General features: G+C 35.4%; 1 protein-coding gene across 1 annotated transcript in view; it reads right to left on the bottom strand.

The window, feature by feature from the left end:
• Nucleotides 1-3048: 3048 nt before the first annotated feature.
• Nucleotides 3049-23551, bottom strand: part of LOC131597636 (uncharacterized) — a 124333-nt gene continuing 103830 nt past the window's right edge. Inside the window, exons 5-7 of the mRNA XM_058870321.1 lie at nucleotides 3930-4042; nucleotides 3644-3854; nucleotides 3049-3266 (exon numbers count right to left, since the gene is read on the bottom strand). Of these exons, the coding sequence (XP_058726304.1) occupies nucleotides 3049-3266; nucleotides 3644-3854; nucleotides 3930-4042 (542 nt within the window). The remainder of the gene's footprint in view (nucleotides 3267-3643; nucleotides 3855-3929; nucleotides 4043-23551) is intronic.

Here is a 23551-nt window from a genome sequence, read left to right as displayed (position 1 = left end):
TATAATTTTTTTGCCATTGACCAGACTAATATGTAGAGAGATTAATGGGAGCTTGAACCATAATAATATATGTGCAGTTGAAGAGTCTGACCTGTGTTGGAAGAAGTTTGAAGTATATAAATATGAGCTTATTTATCCTACTCTGGTTTTTATTCAAATTATATGTACATACTGTTATATTATGGGGTTGTTTGCATTTCTGATGTTACTCTTTTTATTCCACAAGATTTTGTTATTGTGATAGAAGATCTTTAAAGGATGAAATGGAAGAGAAACACACAAAAAAAAGAGAGGATAAGTTGTAACCAAACTATATTCATTTGAATATATCAACCACTATTTAAAAATCAATCCTTTTTTTCTCTTCTATTTTATGAAAATATATACTTAGTCTATATTTTATTGTTTTAGTTTATTTTCTCTCATTTTTTTATTTATGGTGACTGATATATACAAAGAATTAATAATATTTTATTGTAAAAGTATAAATTATTATGGTTTCTGTCAGCTTTTCTAGCTCGTAGCCTACACATTACTTCCATCATTAATATCACATCAACTTGCATAAAAAAATACAATAAACATACAATTTATATATAATTTATATTTGGTCATTAATGATCTTTTTTAATACAATTCATTATTTATAATTTAATTACATTTATTTATTTCTTTCTTTCTACCAAATAATTAACAACGTTATTTAGAAAATAATAACTATTGTCGCATTAAACTTTAAAATTGATAACTATTTAGATATTTTATTTTTCAACAAAAATAATAATTAAAATAAATAGAAAAAGTATATATTTCAAATTATGAACAACAGCCTAAATATTGAAATGCATTCGATTTTTGGTATGCTGAAATGCATTTAATTGTGCTCGGACCTAGTTTGAGACATCCTAAAGTTTTTCAGCATATTTTGAAACATTTAATCTTACCATAATTTTTGATACGGGAATAGTTTGAAATATATAGGCTTTTGCAACTTCATTAAAACAAGTTTTTTTATTATATTATTTCTGGTATGCTGAAATGCATTTAATGCATAGTGACTAATATCCTCGAGATGTACATTATCATAATCTTATCATATCTCTATTCTCTGGTATCTCTCATCATTACTTTTGATTTTTTTTTCAACCCACCTTCTTCAACAAACCAAACCCATTTTCTGAAACAAGATATGGATATATCTTCTCTCAACAATTTAATTAATTAATGTTATTAATAAAAATTTATGCAATTAAAATAAAAATTTATTTCTTTTCTAAGTGATTTTTATTTTTGTTTTAAAAACTGAAAAAAAATAATTTTAATATTTTTTTTACATATATTATTATAAATGTTAAAAAATAAATTATTGATATAATTATTTTTTATAAACGGGAAACAGTTTACTATTGGTACAATTATTTTTATAAATGAGAAAAAGTGTATTGTTGATATAAATATTTTTATAAACGAAAAATGTGTATTATTGAACAAATATTTATTAACACATGAAAAAGCGAATTGTTGATATTAATATTTTTATAATCGAAAAAAAGTCTATTGTTAATATAAATATTTTTTAAATGAAAAACAGTGTATTGTTGATACGAATATAAACGAAAAAACTATATTGTTAATACAATATTTTTATAAACGGGAAAAAATATTTTGTTGATAAAAATATTTTTATAAATTAGAAAAAATTGTTGATACAAATATTTTTGAAATTGAATATCAAAATATTTGAAAGTAGTGATTTAATATTTAATGCTATATTCACTTTTTTTCACTTTTTTCTGACATTGAATACCAACTCTCTCTTATAGTCTTATGTCACCTCAATAAAAAAGAATAACTTACTAATCCAACTTTACTACGGAAAAAATGAAACCACTGATCTAAACTTGTAGTGAGTTTTCTTATATCGTAAAAATTATATAAAACGGGAAAAATGAAACAACTGATCCAAATATTGATATCAAAAAACACTGATCTAAACATGTAGTGAGTTTTCTTATATCGTAAAAATTATATAAAACGGGAAAAATGAAACAACTGGTCCAAATATTGATATCAAATACATTTCATCTTCTAAATAAATAAACAATAAATAAATTTTTTTGATTTAACAATTTAATTTTTCTTTCATTTCATTTTTATTATATATTGAAAACAAATGCGCATACCATACCAGGACCCGTGCGAATGCACGGGTATCCCGCTAGTTACAAAATAAGCTAAGTACGGAATACAAGAAGAATAGTCTAAGGTCCAAAGTGGTTAATTAAAATCTTGGGGAAGATTATCTTTTATCTTCGAGTACTGAGTCTCCCATAAGGACATATGACGTTCGATCAATGCCTGTTGTCTTTTCAGTTCTTCGATCTCTGGCACTAGCTTCTGTGCCGTCTCGAAGTGTCGAATCCCCGACTGCGCCACTTCAGTTAATTCATCTTGATTGGTTTTTTGGATTTCTGCCTGACGAGACTGGGCATCCTTTATCTTCCCTTTGAGTTGCTCAATTTCTTGTTTCCAGGATTTGATATTCGCCTCACAATCTTCATATTCTTGCTGGTTCTTCGAACGCTCGAGCTTAAGTGTGTCATCCTTATTTGTTGCTTTGTTTGCAGCTTCACATGAAGAACTGTGAGAAGTCACTTTTGCTGTGAGTTGCCCGTCAATATCCCATTTTCGAAGGAGATTAGATTGGAGTTGTTCAATCAGAGAACTTAGTAAAACAATTACTTTTGAGACTTTCTCTGGAACAAGAAGTAAGTCCAATTTCTTCAGAAGGTTGTTTAGACCATAATATTTGGTGGAATCCTTGCTGAGAGCTTCGACGTGGTTGGTTTCGAAGAACCTCTCCCTTATCTGATGAAGGAGTTTAGGAATATCATCCTTGTCACCAGCACCTGCCAAGACATTAGAAGGAGTTCCAAGCCCAAGGGGCTAAGCGTTATCAACACTCATCATGGTTTTGAGGAAGCTCACAGGATCAGTTTTCTTGAGTTGCTCTAGTTCTGAGGGAGTAAGCATCGCATGGACCTGCTTCTAAGTAGTCACAGGAGTGACTATAGACCCAAGGTTCGAATTTTCATGAGAACCAGGTGTAGGAAGTTTGGAAGTTTCTTCTACAACATCTTGTTCAGATATAGTGTCTTCGCTGCCAATTGGGTTTCCAGCTGCGTTACTACTATTCGAACATTGCGGGTTCTCCTCTATATTTTCATCTTGATGAATGGGTGGAGACTCATCATTTGAATGGCTTTCTTCAGCAGACGCAGTCGGAATGATAGTTGCAAGAGGTTGAGTGTCTTCGAGAACGGGAGAAAGCACATGAGATTTGTGTTGAGAAACACCTACGATGGACAGTTAGAATCGATCAAAATGGAAAAAAAGGGCAGAAAGTTCATCTGTCATTCGAAAGAGCGGACATTTACCCCGAAGATTGTGAAGGTCAATGTTTAAACTTGAGGCTTTGAGATCAGAAGTAGCGGTACCAGCATCATCCTACATTTACAAGGTAAAATGTGAACTTAATCATTAGAATTAAAGTGTAAAGAAATTATTAAATTGTGAAACCCAAATACCTTGGTTGGAATGTTGTCTGGACTGGAGTTATGACTTTCCATGATGGGGATAGTACTAGCAGCTTTCAAGGGTGATCCATCAGAAGATACTTTGTCACTTGACGAAGTAAGCTTCGAGCTCCCAGATCCTTTTTCTTTGGCTGAAGGGGTGGCAGCTCTTTGTCTTTTCTTTGTCGGTTGTCTGGTGTGAGGGGGAGATTTATCTTCATTGTCCGAATCGGCTGTTTGAGGAACTTTTCGCTTCGAAGGTGCTAGGGGTTTCGAGCTCTAGAATACATATTAAAACCAAGTGAGTAATACTCATAAAGTTTCACATGTTAGAATATGAGAGTATATATGTACCGTGGGTTTCTTGCCAGTGGTGACAGAATCACTCTCACTCGCCTTGGTGTTCCTCGAAGTTCCAAAACCCTTCTGTACAGGAGCTTCCTTGATTTGTCTCTTTGGAGTAACAGCTGGGAACGAAGTATGAATCAATATTTCAATGAAAAAAGGAAAAGTTAGTCGAAGGATTGTCTAAACCCCAACCTTCAGGTATTGGAGTCAAAACGCGAACGTGCTCAAGATCTATATGAAGATGTCCTTTGAAAGTATCCAAGGTGTGCTTAGTCGGGACCACTCGTTCAGCGCGTTTTTTAGATTGTTCCTGAAGAATTTTTTGGGGATTCCCACAAACAAACCAGTCTGGAAAAGGAGGGCTTAAAGCCACACCAAAATCAGCACTATGTAGTGGAGGAAATTTTGGAGGATGAAGTTCGAAAGCCACTTTATAACGTAGTTCAGGTCGAACAGACGTGGGCAATTTCAACTTATCCAGTTTAGCAGAAAACTTTTCACGTAAAGTGACCGCAACTTCACGAACGGTCCGACTAAGATCATCAGGCCTATAGATAGTTTCAAAGAATTTTTGAAATTCTTGGATTTCTTTAATATGAGTCGAAGTACCTTTATGGAAATTCTCCTGCACATCAGCAAAAGCTTCAGTTAGTTCCCGAGTAAGGCTTTCAACATCGAAGATTTGTGTAGAATAATACTTTGTCCACCATTGATGAAAATCTATGGTAGAATAAAAAGCTGGCTCGAAAGAAACGGGAGACAAATTGGTGATGCCAACATAACGGGAGATTTTTTATTCATATTCATATTCTGCCAGATGCGAAGTGTGTAAACACATGTGATTCCTTTTGTCATACAAACACTTTGGTTTGAGTTGAACCAACCCAAATTGTCTTGAAACCTGATTTGGTTGATAGCAAAGGAGGCAGCATTGAATTTTTGAAGATCGAAGTTGATGATATAACAACTTTGGGGTGAGGAAATCTTCCCAGATAGTCATAGATTCAGCTTGTTGATCAGGAGAAGTTGTTGGGGACCCACCTTACGTTGTACGAATGGAGCCATCGAGGGAGTGAACTGATAACGTTTAGCAAACATCATTATGAATGCCAGGAAGGTTTCACGAAGTTTGCCAGTTTCTTCCTTTGGAGTTAGGTAAGCTAATCTAGTTCCTTCCACTGTTCGATTCTTTATAGTTGCACTACCTTCATCCACAACACTTTTATATGGGAGGTGAGCCTCAAAAAGGGCGTTAAGCCATAGTTGCAACAACCAGAAAGGACCAGCGAAAAGAAGAGATCTTGTTTTGTAGTTCTTGACAAGGTCCGTTGCTTCACCAAGATTCTCATAAAGAAATCCTAGAATTAACTGGCCTAAGTTTAACTCCTTCCCAGCATTTAACTGGTTGTCCATGCAAAGATATCTTTTTGCTACTTGTATGGACCTAGAGCAAAAGACGCATCTCGATAGCCAAAGTGCTAGAAATGCTATGTGTTCTTCGTCAGAAACGTCTGGGTCCGTTTCGTTGTGGTATTGCTGAATGAAGGCAGTATAAGTGACTGTTGCTTCGTTAAATTAAATGGTGTCAGTATCCATGAAATTGGGGTCGAAGGTTTCTCCAGTTGGTTGAAGCCATGTGATAGCAGTTACATCGAATAGGGTAGGGGTAACCATCCCGCATGGAAGGTGGAAAGTAAATTGGTTACATAGTTTAACCTAATTTTCTCTAAAACCAAAGAAACTTCAGTTGAGGTTTCTTTTGTGCTATCAGGATTAGCTGAGACTGGATGACCTTCACCATCTATCTTATTCTTGCTAACTAAGGGTCTAGTTTTATAATAAGCAGGGAAGAATTTATTCAAAGAGGGGTTGTTTCCTCTTGCTAACGGACCCATGAAAGCATGATTTTTTCCAGAAAGTTCAAAAGGGATGATTACCTGAGAAGCGTAGATAGCGCGCGCCTCTTCGTCATTTGGGTCTGGAATGTGTTCTTGATTCTTTATCTGTGTAGGATGTTGAAATTTTTGAATGGGTTGAAGAACGTTTGAAGAAGACGCCATGAGTGGATTTGATTTAAGAAATAGGTTAAACGAAGCCAAAGAAGTATTTTCTCTTCTGTGTTGAGGGTAAAGAAAATAGAAGTGGAAGTTATAGAAGGGTAGAAGTTTAAGTATTTAAAGGTTTAACGGAAACCCTTTCAAATCTTTTGGGTAAAAGTCAAAGACACGCGGAAGATGTTGATTTAATCCAACGACAGTCGAATAATTATTAGCCTTACTCCTAGTATATAGGAGTAATGATCATGAGGTAATGACAGAACGTGGGAATGTAAGTTCTGAGAGGACATCTTTGAAAATGACAAGACGTTTGGAAATAAGAGCCATAAATGATTATGACGTTAGTCAGTTGTTTGGAAACTCTAAGAAGTGAGCAAAACGAAATCTCATTATAACAAGAAACGCCTATTTCTCTTGTTTTTCGAAACAGGCATTTATTGGGGGCAATTTGTTGGTTGAAGATTTCGTTCAAGAGGAATATTCTCTAGAGAGGTAGAATTCGAAGGAAGATGGTTACTGATGACCATTTCTGAGATTAAAAATGGCTACTGATGGCCATGTTTTCGAGAATGTTGTTTGAGTTGGAGTAAAGATGGTTAGACTTAGAGCTAATTCGAAGAGGAATATCTTTAAAAGACTTAAATTTTTTTGCGAAATACGTAAAGTACTGAGGCTGAACGTTTCTTCGTGGCATTCTCGATTCTGGTCACGTTGTCACGCGTCGAAAGGGGATTCAGGCGGGATGATTTGAATTTCGAAGTAGTTTGTGTAACTGCACAAAGACAGTTGGCATCCCAGGGATTCTTGTGGGCAACGTGGCATTAGATTAGCGTAGGACCGTTAGGGTCGAAACTAGTATAAATATGGGTCTTAATGTTAGGATTCCGCGAGTTCATTTTGTACAAATCACTCACAAATCACTCAAGTATCAAGTGTTTAAGAGAACGAGTTCGCTGAGAAATGTACGTATGACTCCAACATCAATTTAAATACATTTGTATTTTCCTTTATTCAAGTATCTTTTCATTATTTCTCCTTTCATTTACTTTCAGTTGTTTACATTTCTGCTTTTCTTTCATTTCGTTTAACGTTTCATTTCGATGCACTTTACTTTTCTGCAATTTACATGCTTTTATTTATGTTCTTTGTCGAAAGTCACATTAACTTATATAATCAGTATTGTTTTAAGCGAATGTTCATATGATCATATCACAAACAAGGTTTCAAGAAACAGACAAACATGAATCAAATCATATCAAAAGACATTTGTTTGACTATGTCCTAGGATCAATCTAGTCGATCTTGCGAGTAACCAACGTATATTTTATAGTTTGGAGGACTAGCGATTGTTTACCAGAAATCATAGTAAACAGGTTGTGCCTAACTCTTAACTGGGGAAGTTGATATTTAAAGCCTTGTATGAGGTTGATGGCTGAAGATTTCGTTCAAGAGGAATATTCTCTGGAGAGGTAGAATTCGAAAGAAGATGGTTACTGATGACCATTTCTGAGATTAAAAATGACTACTGATGGCCATGTTTTCGAGAATGTTGTTTGAGTTGGAGTAAAGATGGTTAGACTTGGAGCTAATTCGAAGAGGAATATCTTTATAAGACTTAAATTTTTTTGCAAAATACGTAAAGTACTGAGACTGAACGTTTCTTCGTGGGATTCTCGATTCTGGTCACGTTGTCACGCGTCGAAATGGGATTCAGGCGGGATGATTTGGGTTTCGAAGTAGTTTGTGTAACTGCACAAAGACAGTTGGCATCCCAGGGATTCTTGTGGACAACGTGGCATTAGATTAGCATAGGACCGTTAGGGTCGTAACTAGTATAAATAAGGGTCTTAATGTTAGGATTCCATGTGTTCATGTACAAATCACTCACAAATCACTCAAGTATCAAGTGTTTAAGAGAACGAGTTCACTGAGAAATGTACGTATGACACTAACATCAATTTAAATACATTAGTATTTTCCTTTATTCAAGTATCTTTTCATTATTTCTGCTTTCATTTACTTTCTGTTGTTTACATTTCTGCATTTCTTTCATTTCGTTTAACGTTTCATTTCGAAGCACTTTACTTTTCTGCAATTTACATGCTTTTATTTATGTTCTTTGTCGAAAGTCACATTAACTTGTATAATCAGTATTGTTTTAAGCGAATGTTCATATGATCATATCACAAACAAGGTTTCAAGAAACAGACAAACATGAATCAAATTATATCAAAAGACATTTGTTTGACTATGTCCTAGGATTAATCTAGTCGATCTTGCGAGTAACCAACGTATATTTTATTGTTTGGAGGACTAGCGTTTGTTTACCAGAAATCATAGTAAACAGGTTGTGCCTAACTCTTAACTGGGAGGTTAATATTTAATGCCTTGTATGAGGCTGTTGGCTGAAGATTTCGTTCAAGAGGAATATTCTCTGGAGAGGTAGAATTCGAAGGAAGATGGTTACTGATGACCATTTCTGAGATTAAAAATGGCTACTGATGGCCATGTTTTCGAGAATGTTGTTTGAGTTGGAGTAAAGATGGTTAGACTTGGAGCTAATTTGAAGAGGAATATCTTTAAAAGACTTAAAATTTTTTGCTAAATACGTAAAGTACTGAGGCTGAACGTTTCTTCGTGGCATTCTCGATTCTGGTCACGTTGTCACGCGTCGAAATGGGATTCAGGCGGGATGATTTGGGTTTCGAAGTAGTTTGTGTAACTGCACAAAGACAGTTGGCAATCCCAGGGATTCTTGTGGGCAACGTGGCATTAGATTAGCGTAGGACCGTTAGGGTCGAAACTAGTATAAATATGGGTCTTAATGTTAGGATTCCGTGTGTTCATTTTGTACAAATCACTCACAAATCACTCAAGTATCAAGTGTTTAAGAGAACGAGTTCACTGAGAAATGCACGTATGACACTAACATCAATTTAAATACATTTGTATTTTCGTTTATTCAAGTATCTTTTCATTATTTCTGCTTTCATTTACTTTCTGTTGTTTACATTTCTGCATTTCTTTCATTTCGTTTAACGTTTCATTTCGAAGCACTTTACTTTTCTGCAATTTACATGCTTTTATTTATGTTCTTTGTCGAAAGTCACATTAACTTGTATAATCAGTATTGTTTTAAGCGAATGTTCATATGATCATATCACAAACAAGGTTTCAAGAAACAGACAAACATGAATCAAATTATATCAAAAGACATTTGTTTGACTATGTCCTAGGATCAATCTAGTCGATCTTGCGAGTAACCAACGTTTATTTTATAGTTTGGAGGACTAGCGTTTGTTTACCAGAAATCATAGTAAACAGGTTGTGCCTAACTCTTAACTGGGGAGGTTAATATTTAATGCCTTGTATGAGGCTGTTGGCTGAAGATTTCGTTCAAGAGGAATATTCTCTGGAGAGGTAGAATTCGAAGGAAGATGGTTACTGATGACCATTTCTGAGATTAAAAATGGCTACTGATGGCCATGTTTTCGAGAATGTTGTTTGAGTTGGAGTAAAGATGGTTAGACTTGGAGCTAATTCGAAGAGGAATATCTTTAAAAGACTTAAAATTTTTTGCTAAATACGTAAAGTACTGAGGCTGAACGTTTCTTCGTGGCATTCTCGATTCTGGTCACGTTGTCACGCGTCGAAATGGGATTCAGGCGGGATGATTTGGGTTTCGAAGTAGTTTGTGTAACTGCACAAAGACAGTTGGCATCCCAGGGATTCTTGTGGACAACGTGGCATTAGATTAGCATAGGACCGTTAGGGTCGTAACTAGTATAAATAAGGGTCTTAATGTTAGGATTCCGTGTGTTCATGTACAAATCACTCACAAATCACTCAAGTATCAAGTGTTTAAGAGAACGAGTTCACTGAGAAATGTACGTATGACACTAACATCAATTTAAATACATTTGTATTTTCTTTTATTCAAGTATCTTTTCATTATTTCTGCTTTCATTTACTTTCTGTTGTTTACATTTCTGCATTTCTTTCATTTCGTTTAACGTTTCATTTCGAAGCACTTTACTTTTCTGCAATTTACATGCTTTTATTTATGTTCTTTGTCGAAAGTCACATTAACTTGTATAATCAGTATTGTTTTAAGCGAATGTTCATATGATCATATCACAAACAAGGTTTCAAGAAACAGACAAACATGAATCAAATTATATCAAAAGACATTTGTTTGACTATGTCCTAGGATCAATCTAGTCGATCTTGCGAGTAACCAACGTATATTTTATAGTTTGGAGGACTAGCGTTTGTTTACCAGAAATCATAGTAAACAGGTTGTGCCTAACTCTTAACTGGGGAGGTTAATATTTAATGCCTTGTATGAGGCTGTTGGCTGAAGATTTCGTTCAAGAGGAATATTCTCTGGAGAGGTAGAATTCGAAGGAAGATGGTTACTGATGACCATTTCTGAGATTAAAAATGGCTACTGATGGCCATGTTTTCGAGAATGTTGTTTGAGTTGGAGTAAAGATGGTTAGACTTGGAGCTAATTCGAAGAGGAATATCTTTAAAAGACTTAAAATTTTTTGCTAAATACGTAAAGTACTGAGGCTGAACGTTTCTTCGTGGCATTCTCGATTCTGGTCACGTTGTCACGCGTCGAAATGGGATTCAGGCGGGATGATTTGGGTTTCGAAGTAGTTTGTGTAACTGCACAAAGACAGTTGGCATCCCAGGGATTCTTGTGGGCAACGTGGCATTAGATTAGCGTAGGACCGTTAGGGTCGAAACTAGTATAAATATGGGTCTTAATGTTAGGATTCCGTGTGTTCATTTTGTACAAATCACTCACAAATCACTCAAGTATCAAGTGTTTAAGAGAACGAGTTCACTGAGAAATGTACGTATGACACTAACATCAATTTAAATACATTTGTATTTTCCTTTATTCAAGTATCTTTTCATTATTTCTGCTTTCATTTACTTTCTGTTGTTTACATTTCTGCATTTCTTTCATTTCGTTTAACGTTTCATTTCGAAGCACTTTACTTTTCTGCAATTTACATGCTTTTATTTATGTTCTTTGTCGAAAGTCACATTAACTTGTATAATCAGTATTGTTTTAAGCGAATGTTCATATGATCATATCACAAACAAGGTTTCAAGAAACAGACAAACATGAATCAAATTATATCAAAAGACATTTGTTTGACTATGTCCTAGGATCAATCTAGTCGATCTTGCGAGTAACCAACGTATATTTTATAGTTTGGAGGACTAGCGATTGTTTACCAGAAATCATAGTAAACAGGTTGTGCCTAACTCTTAACTGGGGAAGTTAATATTTAATGCCTTGTATGAGGCTGTTGGCTGAAGATTTCGTTCAAGAGGAATATTCTCTGGAGAGGTAGAATTCGAAGGAAGATGGTTACTGATGACCATTTCTGAGATTAAAAATGGCTACTGATGGCCATGTTTTCGAGAATGTTGTTTGAGTTGGAGTAAAGATGGTTAGACTTGGAGCTAATTCGAAGAGGAATATCTTTAAAAGACTTAAAATTTTTTTGCTAAATACGTAAAGTACTGAGGCTGAACGTTTCTTCGTGGCATTCTCGATTCTGGTCACGTTGTCACGCGTCGAAATGGGATTCAGGCGGGATGATTTGGGTTTCGAAGTAGTTTGTGTAACTGCACAAAGACAGTTGGCATCCCAGGGATTCTTGTGGACAACGTGGCATTAGATTAGCATAGGACCGTTAGGGTCGTAACTAGTATAAATAAGGGTCTTAATGTTAGGATTCCGTGTGTTCATTTTGTACAAATCACTCACAAATCACTCAAGTATCAAGTGTTTAAGAGAACGAGTTCACTGAGAAATGTACGTATGACACTAACATCAATTTAAATACATTTGTATTTTCCTTTATTCAAGTATCTTTTCATTATTTCTGCTTTCATTTACTTTCTGTTGTTTACATTTCTGCATTTCTTTCATTTCGTTTAACGTTTCATTTCGAAGCACTTTACTTTTCTGCAATTTACATGCTTTTATTTATGTTCTTTGTCGAAAGTCACATTAACTTGTATAATCAGTATTGTTTTAAGCGAATGTTCATATGATCATATCACAAACAAGGTTTCAAGAAACAGACAAACATGAATCAAATTATATCAAAAGACATTTGTTTGACTATGTCCTAGGATCAATCTAGTCGATCTTGCGAGTAACCAACGTATATTTTATAGTTTGGAGGACTAGCGTTTGTTTACCAGAAATCATAGTAAACAGGTTGTGCCTAACTCTTAACTGGGGAGGTTAATATTTAATGCCTTGTATGAGGCTGTTGGCTGAAGATTTCGTTCAAGAGGAATATTCTCTGGAGAGGTAGAATTCGAAGGAAGATGGTTACTGATGACCATTTCTGAGATTAAAAATGGCTACTGATGGCCATGTTTTCGAGAATGTTGTTTGAGTTGGAGTAAAGATGGTTAGACTTGGAGCTAATTCGAAGAGGAATATCTTTAAAAGACTTAAAATTTTTTGCTAAATACGTAAAGTACTGAGGCTGAACGTTTCTTCGTGGCATTCTCGATTCTGGTCACGTTGTCACGCGTCGAAATGGGATTCAGGCGGGATGATTTGGGTTTCGAAGTAGTTTGTGTAACTGCACAAAGACAGTTGGCATCCCAGGGATTCTTGTGGGCAACGTGGCATTAGATTAGCGTAGGACCGTTAGGGTCGAAACTAGTATAAATATGGGTCTTAATGTTAGGATTCCGTGTGTTCATTTTGTACAAATCACTCACAAATCACTCAAGTATCAAGTGTTTAAGAGAACGAGTTCACTGAGAAATGCACGTATGACACTAACATCAATTTAAATACATTTGTATTTTCGTTTATTCAAGTATCTTTTCATTATTTCTGCTTTCATTTACTTTCTGTTGTTTACATTTCTGCATTTCTTTCATTTCGTTTAACGTTTCATTTCGAAGCACTTTACTTTTCTGCAATTTACATGCTTTTATTTATGTTCTTTGTCGAAAGTCACATTAACTTGTATAATCAGTATTGTTTTAAGCGAATGTTCATATGATCATATCACAAACAAGGTTTCAAGAAACAGACAAACATGAATCAAATTATATCAAAAGACATTTGTTTGACTATGTCCTAGGATCAATCTAGTCGATCTTGCGAGTAACCAACGTATATTTTATAGTTTGGAGGACTAGCGTTTGTTTACCAGAAATCATAGTAAACAGGTTGTGCCTAACTCTTAACTGGGGAGGTTAATATTTAATGCCTTGTATGAGGCTGTTGGCTGAAGATTTCGTTCAAGAGGAATATTCTCTGGAGAGGTAGAATTCGAAGGAAGATGGTTACTGATGACCATTTCTGAGATTAAAAATGGCTACTGATGGCCATGTTTTCGAGAATGTTGTTTGAGTTGGAGTAAAGATGGTTAGACTTGGAGCTAATTCGAAGAGGAATATCTTTAAAAGACTTAAAATTTTTTGCTAAATACGTAAAGTACTGAGGCTGAACGTTTCTTCGTGGCATTCTCGATTCTGGTCACGTTGTCACGCGTCGAAATGGGATTCAGGCGGGATGATTTGGGTTTCGAAGTAGTTTGTGTAACTGCACAAAGACAGTTGGCATCCCAGGGATTCTTGTGGACAACGTGGCATTAGATTAGCATAGGACCGTTAGGGTCGTAACTAGTATAAATAAGGGTCTTAATGTTAGGATTCCGTGTGTTCATGTACAAATCACTCACAAATCACTCAAGTATCAAGTGTTTAAGAGAACGAGTTCACTGAGAAATGTACGTATGACACTAACATCAATTTAAATACATTTGTATTTTCCTTTATTCAAGTATCTTTTCATTATTTCTGCTTTCATTTACTTTCTGTTGTTTACATTTCTGCATTTCTTTCATTTCGTTTAACGTTTCATTTCGAAGCACTTTACTTTTCTGCAATTTACATGCTTTTATTTATGTTCTTTGTCGAAAGTCACATTAACTTGTATAATCAGTATTGTTTTAAGCGAATGTTCATATGATCATATCACAAACAAGGTTTCAAGAAACAGACAAACATGAATCAAATTATATCAAAAGACATTTGTTTGACTATGTCCTAGGATCAATCTAGTCGATCTTGCGAGTAACCAACGTATATTTTATAGTTTGGAGGACTAGCGATTGTTTACCAGAAATCATAGTAAACAGGTTGTGCCTAACTCTTAACTGGGGAAGTTAATATTTAATGCCTTGTATGAGGCTGTTGGCTGAAGATTTCGTTCAAGAGGAATATTCTCTGGAGAGGTAGAATTCGAAGGAAGATGGTTACTGATGACCATTTCTGAGATTAAAAATGGCTACTGATGGCCATGTTTTCGAGAATGTTGTTTGAGTTGGAGTAAAGATGGTTAGACTTGGAGCTAATTCGAAGAGGAATATCTTTAAAAGACTTAAAATTTTTTGCTAAATACGTAAAGTACTGAGGCTGAACGTTTCTTCGTGGCATTCTCGATTCTGGTCACGTTGTCACGCGTCGAAATGGGATTCAGGCGGGATGATTTGGGTTTCGAAGTAGTTTGTGTAACTGCACAAAGACAGTTGGCATCCCAGGGATTCTTGTGGGCAACGTGGCATTAGATTAGCGTAGGACCGTTAGGGTCGAAACTAGTATAAATATGGGTCTTAATGTTAGGATTCCGTGTGTTCATTTTGTACAAATCACTCACAAATCACTCAAGTATCAAGTGTTTAAGAGAACGAGTTCACTGAGAAATGCACGTATGACACTAACATCAATTTAAATACATTTGTATTTTCGTTTATTCAAGTATCTTTTCATTATTTCTGCTTTCATTTACTTTCTGTTGTTTACATTTCTGCATTTCTTTCATTTCGTTTAACGTTTCATTTCGAAGCACTTTACTTTTCTGCAATTTACATGCTTTTATTTATGTTCTTTGTCGAAAGTCACATTAACTTGTATAATCAGTATTGTTTTAAGCGAATGTTCATATGATCATATCACAAACAAGGTTTCAAGAAACAGACAAACATGAATCAAATTATATCAAAAGACATTTGTTTGACTATGTCCTAGGATCAATCTAGTCGATCTTGCGAGTAACCAACGTATATTTTATAGTTTGGAGGACTAGCGATTGTTTACCAGAAATCATAGTAAACAGGTTGTGCCTAACTCTTAACTGGGGAAGTTAATATTTAATGCCTTGTATGAGGCTGTTGGCTGAAGATTTCGTTCAAGAGGAATATTCTCTGGAGAGGTAGAATTCGAAGGAAGATGGTTACTGATGACCATTTCTGAGATTAAAAATGGCTACTGATGGCCATGTTTTCGAGAATGTTGTTTGAGTTGGAGTAAAGATGGTTAGACTTGGAGCTAATTCGAAGAGGAATATCTTTAAAAGACTTAAAATTTTTTGCTAAATACGTAAAGTACTGAGGCTGAACGTTTCTTCGTGGCATTCTCGATTCTGGTCACGTTGTCACGCGTCGAAATGGGATTCAGGCGGGATGATTTGGGTTTCGAAGTAGTTTGTGTAACTGCACAAAGACAGTTGGCATCCCAGGGATTCTTGTGGACAACGTGGCATTAGATTAGCATAGGACCGTTAGGGTCGTAACTAGTATAAATAAGGGTCTTAATGTTAGGATTCCGTGTGTTCATTTTGTACAAATCACTCACAAATCACTCAAGTATCAAGTGTTTAAGAGAACGAGTTCACTGAGAAATGTACGTATGACACTAACATCAATTTAAATACATTTGTATTTTCCTTTATTCAAGTATCTTTTCATTATTTCTGCTTTCATTTACTTTCTGTTGTTTACATTTCTGCATTTCTTTCATTTCGTTTAACGTTTCATTTCGAAGCACTTTACTTTTCTGCAATTTACATGCTTTTATTTATGTTCTTTGTCGAAAGTCACATTAACTTGTATAATCAGTATTGTTTTAAGCGAATGTTCATATGATCATATCACAAACAAGGTTTCAAGAAACAGACAAACATGAATCAAATTATATCAAAAGACATTTGTTTGACTATGTCCTAGGATCAATCTAGTCGATCTTGCGAGTAACCAACGTATATTTTATAGTTTGGAGGACTAGCGATTGTTTACCAGAAATCATAGTAAACAGGTTGTGCCTAACTCTTAACTGGGGAAGTTAATATTTAATGCCTTGTATGAGGCTGTTGGCTGAAGATTTCGTTCAAGAGGAATATTCTCTGGAGAGGTAGAATTCGAAGGAAGATGGTTACTGATGACCATTTCTGAGATTAAAAATGGCTACTGATGGCCATGTTTTCGAGAATGTTGTTTGAGTTGGAGTAAAGATGGTTAGACTTGGAGCTAATTCGAAGAGGAATATCTTTAAAAGACTTAAAATTTTTTGCGAAATACGTAAAGTACTGAGGCTGAACGTTTCTTCGTGGCATTCTCGATTCTGGTCACGTTGTCACGCGTCGAAATGGGATTCAGGCGGGATGATTTGGGTTTCGAAGTAGTTTGTGTAACTGCACAAAGACAGTTGGCATCCCAGGGATTCTTGTGGGCAACGTGGCATTAGATTAGCGTAGGACCGTTAGGGTCGAAACTAGTATAAATATGGGTCTTAATGTTAGGATTCCGTGTGTTCATTTTGTACAAATCACTCACAAATCACTCAAGTATCAAGTGTTTAAGAGAACGAGTTCACTGAGAAATGCACGTATGACACTAACATCAATTTAAATACATTTGTATTTTCCTTTATTCAAGTATCTTTTCATTATTTCTGCTTTCATTTACTTTCTGTTGTTTACATTTCTGCATTTCTTTCATTTCGTTTAACGTTTCATTTCGAAGCACTTTACTTTTCTGCAATTTACATGCTTTTATTTATGTTCTTTGTCGAAAGTCACATTAACTTGTATAATCAGTATTGTTTTAAGCGAATGTTCATATGATCATATCACAAACAAGGTTTCAAGAAACAGACAAACATGAATCAAATTATATCAAAAGACATTTGTTTGACTATGTCCTAGGATCAATCTAGTCGATCTTGCGAGTAACCAACGTATATTTTATAGTTTGGAGGACTAGCGATTGTTTACCAGAAATCATAGTAAACAGGTTGTGCCTAACTCTTAACTGGGGAAGTTAATATTTAATGCCTTGTATGAGGCTGTTGGCTGAAGATTTCGTTCAAGAGGAATATTCTCTGGAGAGGTAGAATTCGAAGGAAGATGGTTACTGATGACCATTTCTGAGATTAAAAATGGCTACTGATGGCCATGTTTTCGAGAATGTTGTTTGAGTTGGAGTAAAGATGGTTAGACTTGGAGCTAATTCGAAGAGGAATATCTTTAAAAGACTTAAAATTTTTTGCGAAATACGTAAAGTACTGAGGCTGAACGTTTCTTCGTGGCATTCTCGATTCTGGTCACGTTGTCACGCGTCGAAATGGGATTCAGGCGGGATGATTTGGGTTTCGAAGTAGTTTGTGTAACTGCACAAAGACAGTTGGCATCCCAGGGATTCTTGTGGGCAACGTGGCATTAGATTAGCGTAGGACCGTTAGGGTCGAAACTAGTATAAATATGGGTCTTAATGTTAGGATTCCGTGTGTTCATTTTGTACAAATCACTCACAAATCACTCAAGTATCAAGTGTTTAAGAGAACGAGTTCACTGAGAAATGTACGTATGACACTAACATCAATTTAAATACATTTGTATTTTCCTTTATTCAAGTATCTTTTCATTATTTCTGCTTTCATTTACTTTCTGTTGTTTACATTTCTGCATTTCTTTCATTTCGTTTAACGTTTCATTTCGAAGCACTTTACTTTTCTGCAATTTACATGCTTTTATTTATGTTCTTTGTCGAAAGTCACATTAACTTGTATAATCAGTATTGTTTTAAGCGAATGTTCATATGATCATATCACAAACAAGGTTTCAAGAAACAGACAAACATGAATCAAATTATATCAAAAGACATTTGTTTGACTATGTCCTAGGATCAATCTAGTCGATCTTGCGAGTAACCAACGTATATTTTATAGTTTGGAGGACTAGCGATTGTTTACCAGAAATCATAGTAAACAGGTTGTGCCTAACTCTTAACTGGGGAAGTTAATATTTAATGCCTTGTATGAGGCTGTTGGCTGAAGATTTCGTTCAAGAGGAATATTCTCTGGAGAGGTAGAATTCGAAGGAAGATGGTTACTGATGACCATTTCTGAGATTAAAAATGGCTACTGATGGCCATGTTTTCGAGAATGTTGTTTGAGTTGGAGTAAAGATGGTTAGACTTGGAGCTAATTCGAAGAGGAATATCTTTAAAAGACTTAAAATTTTTTGCGAAATACGTAAAGTACTGAGGCTGAACGTTTCTTCGTGGCATTCTCGATTCTGGTCACGTTGTCACGCGTCGAAATGGGATTCAGGCGGGATGATTTGGGTTTCGAAGTAGTTTGTGTAACTGCACAAAGACAGTTGGCATCCCAGGGATTCTTGTGGGCAACGTGGCATTAGATTAGCGTAGGACCGTTAGGGTCGAAACTAGTATAAATATGGGTCTTAATGTTAGGATTCCGTGTGTTCATTTTGTACAAATCACTCACAAATCACTCAAGTATCAAGTGTTTAAGAGAACGAGTTCACTGAGAAATGTACGTATGACACTAACATCAATTTAAATACATTTGTATTTTCCTTTATTCAAGTATCTTTTCATTATTTCTGCTTTCATTTACTTTCTGTTGTTTACATTTCTGCATTTCTTTCATTTCGTTTAACGTTTCATTTCGAAGCACTTTACTTTTCTGCAATTTACATGCTTTTATTTATGTTCTTTGTCGAAAGTCACATTAACTTGTATAATCAGTATTGTTTTAAGCGAATGTTCATATGATCATATCACAAACAAGGTTTCAAGAAACAGACAAACATGAATCAAATTATATCAAAAGACATTTGTTTGACTATGTCCTAGGATCAATCTAGTCGATCTTGCGAGTAACCAACGTATATTTTATAGTTTGGAGGACTAGCGATTGTTTACCAGAAATCATAGTAAACAGGTTGTGCCTAACTCTTAACTGGGGAAGTTAATATTTAATGCCTTGTATGAGGCTGTTGGCTGAAGATTTCGTTCAAGAGGAATATTCTCTGGAGAGGTAGAATTCGAAGGAAGATGGTTACTGATGACCATTTCTGAGATTAAAAATGGCTACTGATGGCCATGTTTTCGAGAATGTTGTTTGAGTTGGAGTAAAGATGGTTAGACTTGGAGCTAATTCGAAGAGGAATATCTTTAAAAGACTTAAAATTTTTTGCGAAATACGTAAAGTACTGAGGCTGAACGTTTCTTCGTGGCATTCTCGATTCTGGTCACGTTGTCACGCGTCGAAATGGGATTCAGGCGGGATGATTTGGGTTTCGAAGTAGTTTGTGTAACTGCACAAAGACAGTTGGCATCCCAGGGATTCTTGTGGGCAACGTGGCATTAGATTAGCGTAGGACCGTTAGGGTCGAAACTAGTATAAATATGGGTCTTAATGTTAGGATTCCGTGTGTTCATTTTGTACAAATCACTCACAAATCACTCAAGTATCAAGTGTTTAAGAGAACGAGTTCACTGAGAAATGTACGTATGACACTAACATCAATTTAAATACATTTGTATTTTCCTTTATTCAAGTATCTTTTCATTATTTCTGCTTTCATTTACTTTCTGTTGTTTACATTTCTGCATTTCTTTCATTTCGTTTAACGTTTCATTTCGAAGCACTTTACTTTTCTGCAATTTACATGCTTTTATTTATGTTCTTTGTCGAAAGTCACATTAACTTGTATAATCAGTATTGTTTTAAGCGAATGTTCATATGATCATATCACAAACAAGGTTTCAAGAAACAGACAAACATGAATCAAATTATATCAAAAGACATTTGTTTGACTATGTCCTAGGATCAATCTAGTCGATCTTGCGAGTAACCAACGTATATTTTATAGTTTGGAGGACTAGCGATTGTTTACCAGAAATCATAGTAAACAGGTTGTGCCTAACTCTTAACTGGGGAAGTTAATATTTAATGCCTTGTATGAGGCTGTTGGCTGAAGATTTCGTTCAAGAGGAATATTCTCTGGAGAGGTAGAATTCGAAGGAAGATGGTTACTGATGACCATTTCTGAGATTAAAAATGGCTACTGATGGCCATGTTTTCGAGAATGTTGTTTGAGTTGGAGTAAAGATGGTTAGACTTGGAGCTAATTCGAAGAGGAATATCTTTAAAAGACTTAAAATTTTTTGCGAAATACGTAAAGTACTGAGGCTGAACGTTTCTTCGTGGCATTCTCGATTCTGGTCACGTTGTCACGCGTCGAAATGGGATTCAGGCGGGATGATTTGGGTTTCGAAGTAGTTTGTGTAACTGCACAAAGACAGTTGGCATCCCAGGGATTCTTGTGGGCAACGTGGCATTAGATTAGCGTAGGACCGTTAGGGTCGAAACTAGTATAAATATGGGTCTTAATGTTAGGATTCCGTGTGTTCATTTTGTACAAATCACTCACAAATCACTCAAGTATCAAGTGTTTAAGAGAACGAGTTCACTGAGAAATGTACGTATGACACTAACATCAATTTAAATACATTTGTATTTTCCTTTATTCAAGTATCTTTTCATTATTTCTGCTTTCATTTACTTTCTGTTGTTTACATTTCTGCATTTCTTTCATTTCGTTTAACGTTTCATTTCGAAGCACTTTACTTTTCTGCAATTTACATGCTTTTATTTATGTTCTTTGTCGAAAGTCACATTAACTTGTATAATCAGTATTGTTTTAAGCGAATGTTCATATGATCATATCACAAACAAGGTTTCAAGAAACAGACAAACATGAATCAAATCATATCAAAAGACATTTGTTTGACTATGTCCTAGGATCAATCTAGTCGATCTTGCGAGTAACCAACGTATATTTTATAGTTTGGAGGACTAGCGATTGTTTACCAGAAATCATAGTAAACAGGTTGTGCCTAACTCTTAACTGGGGAAGTTAATATTTAATGCCTTGTATGAGGCTGTTGGCTGAAGATTTCGTTCAAGAGGAATATTCTCTGGAGAGGTAGAATTCGAAGGAAGATGGTTACTGATGACCATTTCTGAGATTAAAAATGGCTACTGATGGCCATGTTTTCGAGAATGTTGTTTGAGTTGGAGTAAAGATGGTTAGACTTGGAGCTAATTCGAAGAGGAATATCTTTAAAAGACTTAAAATTTTTGCGAAATACGTAAAGTACTGAGGCTGAACGTTTCTTCGTGGCATTCTCGATTCTGGTCACGTTGTCACGCGTCGAAATGGGATTCAGGCGGGATGATTTGGGTTTCGAAGTAGTTTGTGTAACTGCACAAAGACAGTTGGCATCCCAGGGATTCTTGTGGGCAACGTGGCATTAGATTAGCGTAGGACCGTTAGGGTCGAAACTAGTATAAATATGGGTCTTAATGTTAGGATTCCGTGTGTTCATTTTGTACAAATCACTCACAAATCACTCAAGTATCAAGTGTTTAAGAGAACGAGTTCACTGAGAAATGTACGTATGACACTAACATCAATTTAAATACATTTGTATTTTCCTTTATTCAAGTATCTTTTCATTATTTCTGCTTTCATTTACTTTCTGTTGTTTACATTTCTGCATTTCTTTCATTTCGTTTAACGTTTCATTTCGAAGCACTTTACTTTTCTGCAATTTACATGCTTTTATTTATGTTCTTTGTCGAAAGTCACATTAACTTGTATAATCAGTATTGTTTTAAGCGAATGTTCATATGATCATATCACAAACAAGGTTTCAAGAAACAGACAAACATGAATCAAATCATATCAAAAGACATTTGTTTGACTATGTCCTAGGATCAATCTAGTCGATCTTGCGAGTAACCAACGTATATTTTATAGTTTGGAGGACTAGCGATTGTTTACCAGAAATCATAGTAAACAGGTTGTGCCTAACTCTTAACTGGGGAAGTTAATATTTAATGCCTTGTATGAGGCTGTTGGCTGAAGATTTCGTTCAAGAGGAATATTCTCTGGAGAGGTAGAATTCGAAGGAAGATGGTTACTGATGACCATTTCTGAGATTAAAAATGGCTACTGATGGCCATGTTTTCGAGAATGTTGTTTGAGTTGGAGTAAAGATGGTTAGACTTGGAGCTAATTCGAAGAGGAATATCTTTAAAAGACTTAAAATTTTTTGCGAAATACGTAAAGTACTGAGGCTGAACGTTTCTTCGTGGCATTCTCGATTCTGGTCACGTTGTCACGCGTCGAAATGGGATTCAGGCGGGATGATTTGGGTTTCGAAGTAGTTTGTGTAACTGCACAAAGACAGTTGGCATCCCAGGGATTCTTGTGGGCAACGTGGCATTAGATTAGCGTAGGACCGTTAGGGTCGAAACTAGTATAAATATGGGTCTTAATGTTAGGATTCCGTGTGTTCATTTTGTACAAATCACTCACAAATCACTCAAGTATCAAGTGTTTAAGAGAACGAGTTCACTGAGAAATGTACGTATGACACTAACATCAATTTAAATACATTTGTATTTTCCTTTATTCAAGTATCTTTTCATTATTTCTGCTTTCATTTACTTTCTGTTGTTTACATTTCTGCATTTCTTTCATTTCGTTTAACGTTTCATTTCGAAGCACTTTACTTTTCTGCAATTTACATGCTTTTATTTATGTTCTTTGTCGAAAGTCACATTAACTTGTATAATCAGTATTGTTTTAAGCGAATGTTCATATGATCATATCACAAACAAGGTTTCAAGAAACAGACAAACATGAATCAAATCATATCAAAAGACATTTGTTTGACTATGTCCTAGGATCAATCTAGTCGATCTTGCGAGTAACCAACGTATATTTTATAGTTTGGAGGACTAGCGATTGTTTACCAGAAATCATAGTAAACAGGTTGTGCCTAACTCTTAACTGGGGAAGTTAATATTTAATGCCTTGTATGAGGCTGTTGGCTGAAGATTTCGTTCAAGAGGAATATTCTCTGGAGAGGTAGAATTCGAAGGAAGATGGTTACTGATGACCATTTCTGAGATTAAAAATGGCTACTGATGGCCATGTTTTCGAGAATGTTGTTTGAGTTGGAGTAAAGATGGTTAGACTTGGAGCTAATTCGAAGAGGAATATCTTTAAAAGACTTAAAATTTTTTGCGAAATACGTAAAGTACTGAGGCTGAACGTTTCTTCGTGGCATTCTCGATTCTGGTCACGTTGTCACGCGTCGAAATGGGATTCAGGCGGGATGATTTGGGTTTCGAAGTAGTTTGTGTAACTGCACAAAGACAGTTGGCATCCCAGGGATTCTTGTGGGCAACGTGGCATTAGATTAGCGTAGGACCGTTAGGGTCGAAACTAGTATAAATATGGGTCTTAATGTTAGGATTCCGTGTGTTCATTTTGTACAAATCACTCACAAATCACTCAAGTATCAAGTGTTTAAGAGAACGAGTTCACTGAGAAATGTACGTATG

This window comes from Vicia villosa, linkage group LG4, assembly GCF_029867415.1.
Source record: "Vicia villosa cultivar HV-30 ecotype Madison, WI linkage group LG4, Vvil1.0, whole genome shotgun sequence".
In the NCBI taxonomy this organism is placed as follows: Eukaryota; Viridiplantae; Streptophyta; class Magnoliopsida; order Fabales; family Fabaceae; genus Vicia; species Vicia villosa.
The sequence above is the reverse complement of the archived record's forward strand: the minus strand, read 5'-3'. Positions and strand labels throughout refer to the sequence as shown.